This window comes from Lichenostomus cassidix, chromosome 1Aa (genome assembly GCF_008360975.1).
Source record: "Lichenostomus cassidix isolate B80296 chromosome 1Aa, HeHo_3.0, whole genome shotgun sequence".
Lineage (NCBI taxonomy): Eukaryota > Metazoa > Chordata > Aves > Passeriformes > Meliphagidae > Lichenostomus > Lichenostomus cassidix.
Window position 1 is genome coordinate 29,257,847 of NC_139480.1, and position 9,080 is coordinate 29,266,926.

The window sequence follows — 9,080 nt, forward strand, 5'->3', positions numbered from 1 at the left end:
AGTTCTGACTGAAGTAATCAGACACATGCAACTGGTTAGAGCAGAGTTCCTATAGCAGAGGAGTAATTGCCCCAGAGTCATTTGAACAAATCTAAAAAAATCTTGTAGGAAACAGTGACCAGTGTTTCCATGCAGGAGGGAAGCACTGGGTACCAGGGTTTCCCCAAAGCAGGCAGAGAAATCCTTGCTCAAATCAGGATTGGAAAATCAGAAATTCTATTTTATCAGTTAATTATTCTATTTTATTAGTCATGTCTTCTTAAAATACAGTTCTACCATGTTAGATACTGGTACTGAATCAACTCAGAGTCTTAAGACATAATATGACATTTCATTTATAATCATAATAATGTCCTGTTCAGCCTGACTAACATTTTTTCATTTTCACCTTTCCCAGCATGTCATATACTTTGTGAAGTTTATTATTTCATATGTAATTCCGGATGTATCAGAAAAGACGAAGAGCAAGGTCAAACGAGAAAAGTATCTCACACAGAAACTCTTACATGAGAATGATCTCAAAGGTGTGAAAAAAACCATGGGTAAAATAGCCGACAAAATTATCAAGGGAGCTGAGAGCACTTTCCGACCTAAAGCTGAATAAGTACTTTTTCATATGGGAGAACAGTATTTAGCCAACTAATACCTGTCCAGATATTACCAAGCCCTTTGGACAATTCTCTTTACTAAACATTGTTTCTTGCAACTCTTACATACTCATTTACCAGTTTCTCTTGGACAAATGCAACCACTGTAATTCAGATAAGAGTTACCATTTTTTTAACAGCTTTTTAGGACATGTTTTTTAAAAAAATACAAAGATGAAAATTATTTATCCTCTTAAGAAGATGCAGGTTAATTCCCAAATACCTTGGCTGCTTTCTACTTTTCTTAGGGATCCGCTATTAGATAACTAGTTTGACTTGAATGAAACCTTAAGAACAGGAATGATTTGTGGTAAGAATATCATCGCATCTAATGTAGAAGTTTTCATTGTTTGCTAATGCAAACCCCAGCTATGAAATGAAGAGGAAAGGCCAAAACAAGAAGGAAAAACAAAGAAAGTACAACTCCAAATTACACTGTTAAGGCATTGGAATTTACATACTAAGCACGGTTGTTTGCTACTCTGAATTAGCTATGCTAACTGAGACTTAAATGGATAACAAGATATTTCAATTAATCATGGACTTGGATCACAAGAAGGACCAGTAATAAACCATCCTGTTCATCAATCTCTGTGTAAACAGGAGAATTGCCTTTGAAATCAATGCATACAAACTGACCTTACAGCACTCCAAGTAAGTAGAGAACTCAGGCATTTTATCTTTCCCCAGTCAATGTACTTTTATTTGTTCATTCACCCATTGTGAGCTAAATGGTCATAGCCTTGAAGGTCTCCTACCTGTGAAAGCAATAAGTGTTAAAATTCTTTCCACTTACGAAATCAATATTTGTGGAGGGCTGTCTTTTGCATTTCTCTCACACCAGAACATGCTCTTCCCTGAGGTTTTGACATAGGACGAATGTGCAGCTGAACATTTTGATACCAACATTGCATGATAAAGTGAACTCTGACAAGGCTATGAATCCATTGAAACTGGAGATTGGAATAAACCACTTAATAGGCCTTAACCATGAAGCTTTAAATAACAAGAAAGGATGTCAGAGATGTGGAGGCATGTGCTACAGCCATCAGTCATCTTCAAATCAGGCTGCAGATCTGCTTGCTTATTTTGGCTCCAGCTGCAAACTGGAAATTAGGGAATTACAGATTAAGCATGTATATGGAGAGCTACTTTGTGCTTGAAGCAGTGATATTCGAGATTATTAACTTGCTTTCTCTTTTAACAGTTTTAATGGATATATAAATAATGAAAACCAAAACCTTCCTAAAAAAGCAAAAGTATGCCTGTACTGTATAAACCAGGTGATTACTTTATATTTGCAATTTTATTCTCTTCTTAAATGCAATAGATATGCAGAATTTTTAGGCAGATTATTCATATAGCTTTTTACATATGAAGTCCATTTACAGAAGCTAAATAGCATTTAGATGCATTTTATCCAGTCAATAATCAGAAGGAATTAAACCTATGAATTTTGCAGCAAAACTTCCAAATACTAACTGCTGTGTAACTCAAGCTTGTCTTTTGAAGCAAACCCTACAGAGCTATAAGATCATTTAGATTGGAAAAGATCTTTAAGATCATCAAGTCCAACCATTAACCAAACACTGCCAAGTGCAAAACTAAACCATGTCCCTGAGTGTCATATCTACATGTTTTTTAAACACCACTCTCTGGGCCCAGCCATCCAGTCAACTTTTTACCATGCAAACAGTGCACCTGTCCAAGCCGTGAGCAACTCAGCACCTTTGGGTGGATCCCATACAGCCCCAGAGACTTGTATCTGTCTAAGTGCTGTAGCAGATCACTGATGATTTCCCCTTGGATTATGAGGGCTTCATTCTGCTCACAACCCCTGCCTCCCAGCTCAGGGGCCGGGTACTCAGAAAAACTAGCCTTACTACTAAAGACTGAGGCAAAGAAAGCATTGAGTACCTCAGCCTTTTCCTTCTTCTTTGTTACTGTGTTTCCCTTCCTGTCCAATAAAGGATCGAGAGTCTCCTTAGCCATCCTTTTGTTGCTTATGGAAACTTCTACAGCAGTAGCCAGATGAAGTTCTAGCTGGGCTTTGACCCTCCTAATTTTCTCCCTGCATAACCTCACAACGTTAGTCCTGCTGAGCTGCCTGGTCCGTCTTTCAAAGTTCACCAACTCGTTTTTTACCTGAGTTTCAGGAAAAGCTCTCTGTTCAGCCATGCTGGCCTTCTCTTCTTTTAAATATTTCTAGGGATGGAGACTCCACAGTGGTTCTGGGCAACCAGAGTTGCCAGTGCTCAGTCACCCTCATAGTGAAAAAGTGTTTCAGTTTGTGCCGCTGCCTCTGGTCCTGTCACTGCATAATACCAAAGTTTTAGTTAAAATATCATTTTGTCCCAAAAACTGTTTCAAGAAACAATTTTAGTGAACTGCTCAGGATTGCCGTGTACAAAATGAGTTGGGTTAGAAAGGACAGTCAGCTCCTTTCATACTTGGAGCTTTTGATTTTGGCTTTCAGTTGGACCTTTCTCATTTGTAGTTGTGTTCAGATGAGAGATGCCCTTTTCATTCCCTCATCAGTGATCACAGCACCAGTGTGCCTTAAATACCTTTCCAGGTGCAGTGTTAGAGGGCTGGGGCAGGTAAGGAGATATCCTGTGATAAAGAGGGGGAAATGCAGCACAAAATGGACCATTTCAAGTAATTATTTGGTGTTTGAGAGGTAAAGAGATGAGGAAACAAAGGACTTATAGTGTGAGCAGTAGCAGAGCTTAAGGCTGTTCTTCAGGAGTGCCTGGTCTTTTGCTCCTTGTTTTATACCTGTGGACTCTCCAAGCCATTTCTTCCTACATCACTTGGTACCCTTTCCTAAAGGGGGAGTTAGCCCTCAGTGTCAAAAAGAGTTTCTATTCCTGCCTTGAAACAACAATTTAAAAACATGCTACATCCACAAAGCCTGTGTGTCTGTGGCTTGGGCTCCTCCCATAATAAAATCCTAGTCAGCCCTAAGTGTGTTTCTATGTAACCATTTTTGTTCAGATGATTAATGTGCTTTTAAAACTGGACTTCCACTTGTCTCCGTTTTCCAGGCAGTGCTTCCCGTCACAGACTGATCTCAGTGCACATGTTCCTTTTGGTTCAAACTGACCCAGAAGGCAGGTGTTAGATATGCACTTGATGGTCGCTGACAGGCACTTAGTCCGCAGAGCTGAACCCAGAGCTAGGCTGGAGAGAGCAGTGAGCTCTGCACGGGCATCACCTAGTCAACATTAACTTCTTGCTCTAGTGATTTGCTTCTGAAATGCCATGCTGCTTCCTAATGTAGCTGTAAAATTTCATCTCAGAAGGCATTACATCAGGAATTCAGTTCAGTTTGCCATGTGTACAGTATTATTCACGGCAGAGTTCTGAATGAAAGAAGAGGGAAACCAACACAGTGCCTAATAATTGCATTTTAATAGTTTGATTTAAGCTGTGCAGTTTCTGTAGCCTTTACCTCCAGCTGCTGAAATGTGCTCTGCTTGTATGCAGGAAGCTCTGCAGAGGCATAAGAACAAAATGCTGGGGGGCAGTTGCCAATATATGAGTATTAGTAATTTTTTTTTTTTTTTTAGCCTGGGTTACTTTAATTAAAGATCTGCTTGAAGGGAAAATTAGCATTTGTTTTAAATAATGAATCCTTTTTACCTTTTTTTTTACACTTGATATGTAGGCCAGACTCTTACTTTTTACAGATCTGTTTAAGTCAGGGTGAATTTGGACCAGTGACCATTTTGTTGCCTTAACAAGCACCATAAATTACAGACTATCACCACTGTTTTAGACTCTGTGTATGTCAATAAAATTCAGAATGTAAGAGTGTATTTTTTGTATTTTTTCTAAGAATGTTTGCTATTAGTTTCTGAATATTAAGATTTCTCTATATTTATTGTCTTTATTAAATAAAGTCTATTTTAAAATAACAATACATCTGATATTGATTAGTGTTGTTTGTTTTTCCTTGAATGATACTGCTGCTGCCAAATGCCACATTTAAATTATTACAGTGTCATCCCTGTCTAATTTCCATATTCATCCTCTTTTTCAGTCTTATTCCATTAAACTGTTACTAGTGCAGAAATTTATCTCCTGTGTTTTTCTGCATCCCCTACATGGAAGCCATTCCTTTCAACACCAAGTTGATGACAAGGACTATTATGTTCTCATAAAAATAAACAGTTTAGGTCTTTATAACCTTTCACTCCTGTCATGGTAAACCCTGTGTAATGTTTCAGAGTCGTCATTTATTTTTTCATCTGGATAGAGTCTTAGATGCTCCCAGCTCCAGGCAGTCCACTCTGTCTCTCCCTGCCATCCAGCCAGCCAGTCATCACTTCTCTTCTGCTTCTGCTCTGGCTCTTGCTTTCTGCTTCGAGGAAATCCTTTTCTAAGACTTAGAGAACATAAATGTTAGAGCGTAATTTTAAACAGAGACCTTCTTTGCACTGCATTCTGTTGGTTTTATTTCACGTAGGGATTCCCAGGATCTGCTTTCAGCAGCTTTATGATAGTTGTAGAAGCAGAAGTACTACCACTTTTGACCTGTTTTCTGCTGACTGAGGGCTATGTGTTTCACAAATGCCAGTACCCACATTGCTCTGCCACTCTTGCTTTGATGTGGCTTTGTCAGAGCAAGAACAAAAGAAACTTGAGAATAAACCACAATAAGGATTTTTGTCCTACAAGCAGAAGGATATAGTGTCATCATAGCCCAAATCCATATGAGGATTGTGCATTTTTAAATTGAGTGGTACATTTAAAACTGTTCAAAGGACAGGCTTTAGTTATTTTTCTACTTAATACACAAATAGCCAAAGTAGCATTTTACTTCTGGTGATGCTAGAATGTAGTTCTTTCTGTCACAGAGCAGATGAAGTGCACTTATGTTGTACATTCAGTACATACCAGACGAAAGCACACAGTGCTCTGCCCCACCTGGAACACCCAACCCTGTAATATGCTCTGCCTGCACATCACCAGAGATGTCAGCAAAGGTATGAGCAACTCACACCAAGTCTCAATTTTTCTCTGGTATGCCTACCTGGCATTTCCAGTCTATTATATGAGGCTGCTTTTCAATACAGAGGAGCAAGTGATGGTGACTGCAAGTTCTATTGTTACTTGAATTTTTGTGCACCTCAAGCATGGATCAGGAGCAGGTATGCAAAACACTGAAACTATATGGATGTAGTTAGCTATAAATAACCTCAACACAGATTGGAGCAATATTTTCCTCATAAGAAAATAATGCATTTTAATAGCCTGATAATAGTAAAAAATTCTTTTCAGGAAAGTTGAAGAAAGTGGTTTTTATTTGCAAGCTGGAAGCGCATCAAAGCAAGAACCTTTAAAAATTGCTTTCTAAAATTTATACTGCATTCTTTAGAATGTAGCAGCATACATTCTGTAAAAGCAGTGCTAATTGCTGAGATTAAAGTTACAGTTAATCAGTCAACAATTGTATCACTTTTATCAATATATACTATTCTCTACAAATATGTAGATGATGGTAATATCCTAAATGCTGAAGAGAAAGCAAAAGGAGAAAAAGGACACAAAAGAGACCAAGGAGAAAATCCCACTGCATTCCACAGTGCAACATGCACAGGCCAGGACACCAAAAAGCCACCTCTAGCATAAGGAGAGAGAGTTGGGGGGAGGACAAGGTGGGGGAAGAAACTCATATTTTATGTTGGGCTACAGAAGTGAAATTACGGCCAACTGTGATAGCATTAGCGCAATATCAGGGATGGGGGGAGGAGGTGTTAGGTATTCATATTCAGGTAAACCTCTCACATAATTTCTCAGGTTTTGGGTGGACGTCACACAAGTGCCTAAATGAGCTGTGCTGGGAGCCACAGCCACCTGCAGCTATCACTTTACCTCCCCATTCTCTGGCATCCCACTTGGTCTCCTGTTACAGCCATACTGTGCTCATTCATGCAGTCATGTTCTAAACCAGTCTGGCTGCTCACAGTGAGCAGTAACTTGTAAGCCTCTCTGGAAGGGCACTGGAGGATCTTCTCTTGCTGGAGCCAGCCAAGCCAATGGAAATTGTGACCGACATCCCCAGCCTGGCATTCAGCCCTGAACATCCATCCTCTCCACTGAGGATTGAGGGTGCTTGGGGTTTGTCATATTCTTGGGTTTTACAGAGCTCAGAGTACTCTGGCTTCCAGGGGTTAAAATTAATTGTCCTGTGAAAATATTTTGGCAGCCATGCCAGCATAAGGAGGTGGGGACCCTGCCTTCTCCCTGCCACCCGGGAGCTGCCTCCTGCCAAGCCTTGTATTTGTGCAGCTGTCCACTGGGCAGGGGAGCGCAGCCTCACGGATGGATGTGCTGGCATGGGTGGCTGGGCTGGCACAGGCAGCCTGTGGCCACACGGCCATGCAGGTGGGAAGTGGAGATGAGGGAGTAGGAGAGGCAGCCCAGGTTGGGAATTCTCTGGCCCAAGAAATCTACTAAAACATACTCAAATGGGTTCCTCATCCCACTCATCATGAGTTTAAAAAAGAGGGACTTGCCTGCCTGCCTAAGCTGGTTACACAGATGAATGGGCAGAGTTGTGCCTTTAAGAATCCCCTGCACAGCTGCAAACAAGCAGGTCTGGTCTTGGCACCTGGTCTGTGTCCTCTGAATATCCCTATTCAGGTGTAGCTATTGTGCTTTGAGCTCAGTCTTCACCTGAAGCCAAGTGAATTTTCCAAGTTCAGACATGCTCTCTGTGTGCTCATATCTTTAACTATATAGAAGATTATATAGATGGCTAAAAGCTTTCAGGGTCAGGCCCTTAATCATTGTCCTTAATGTGACTTTGCAAATAGTACGGCACTGTTCTTTCAGAGATTGCCAAAATGTCACACGGACTCTGACAGCCCCAGGACAATGAGGGTGTTTTATGACAGCAACCTGCAGGAGCCAGCCGTGCAGCTTGGGACAGAGGTGACACCAGCCAGGGGTATTTGCAGGTGGTTTTGGCCAGAGGCAGAAGTCACAGGGTGAGGGCAGCAGCTGCTCCATCCCCAGCCACACAGCCCCCAGGTTACAACACTGACAGCTATGCCAAAACAAGAACTGAAAGCTTCTTGCCATATCTGCTGTTAATTAGTAACTACTTACTTAGACCTGGGAAAGGCAAAAACTGATCTACCTCCCCTGGAGTCCTGTACCTCCAGATTAATGAAATGTTATGGATGGGTTACCACTCATAGCGGCTTTCTTTTTAAAAGATGCTAAAATACTTCCATTTATCTCTCAAAAAGGTACATGTATATGAACACTCAACATTGTATCACTGGTTTTGCACATGACTACAAATAAGAGAAAAAGGCTGTATTTGTGCTCTTCATAAGTAAAAGCTTTTACTGAGAGGCATATATAAATAAATAAAAAAGCCAAACAGATTTTCTTTTCTTGTCAGCCTGCTCCTGTATTTTTTCCCCAGTGATCTATAAGGGGGAAAAAATGTCACCATCCCCCAAGAGGAGCCATTAACAAATCCTTTCTTATCTTGCAGCTAAAGTAATGACATCTTATTGACAGTGCAGCAGCACAAACAATGTCTTATTGAAAGCGCCAGTGCTGGAGGATTTGGGCTGTCCTCAGGACTTGAGAGCAAGTAATGACAACAGGTTTTACTACTAAATCAAAGACAATGTCTGCTCTAGTTCTCCAGTGCCTCTAGCAGTCCCAGGCACACAGAAGGTGTGCACAGTTCACCAAGGTATCACCCACCTCACAAACTCAGTCAAGCACGGGGACCTTACTACAAGAAGTATGCCCAAAGTAGCGAGCAGTGAAAGTATGATCTGTGCTACAAATGGGAACAGTGCTGGAACTTTTCTTCAACACTGCACTTGACATGTGGATTGGCCTGGAAATACAGGTCCAGCCATTTCTTACAATCTGGTTTGGCCTTGTCAGAGTCCATGACAAGTTACTTGCTAATTTCTATACTTCATCAAATTAATTAGTCCTGCTGCAGACATTTTTGATGGGCAAACATGAGTTGGTGATTTGGGTTTTGGTTGTCATGTCTGTGTATGCTTTTATTAAAATTATTAACGTACCTTTGTTCTTTAGATAGATTCTCATTCTAGTAGCCTACTCTCAGGATCTTGTGGGTAAGAAGAGACTTTTGCAACCCACATATCAGAGTTAAGTCCATTGTATACATATGGCTTTGTACAGATGAAAAATCAGTCAGACAGAAAAAGCAACTGTGCCTCTCCAATACACCCTAGCAAAGGGGAAACAAAAATGCAGAAAACAGTTTGCTGTAGCACTGAAGCCTACAGCTTCAAGTAATGTAAACCACCACTGTCAGAGCTTGATCATATCCCGAGTCCCCAAGCTTTCCTGCACATTTTTCAGCTATCACTTGTGTTTAGTTAACATCCTGAAGAACCAGCTCGAGATGAAAAACTGGGAGAA

General features: G+C 40.7%; 1 protein-coding gene across 3 annotated transcripts in view; it reads left to right on the plus strand.

Annotated features, from left to right (window-relative positions):
• ANO6 (anoctamin 6) overlaps positions 1 to 4,570 on the plus strand; it is a 69,649-nt gene extending 65,079 nt beyond the window's left edge. For 2 of the 3 annotated variants that reach the window (XM_085043722.1, XM_085043730.1), the window contains one exon: positions 398 to 4,570. In XM_085043722.1, the coding sequence (XP_084899848.1) occupies positions 398 to 604 (207 nt within the window). In that variant the 3' untranslated portion in view covers positions 605 to 4,570. The remainder of the gene's footprint in view (positions 1 to 397) is intronic. The other variant, XM_085043738.1, reaches the window with a different exon arrangement.
• The last annotated feature ends 4,510 nt before the right edge of the window (positions 4,571 to 9,080 follow it).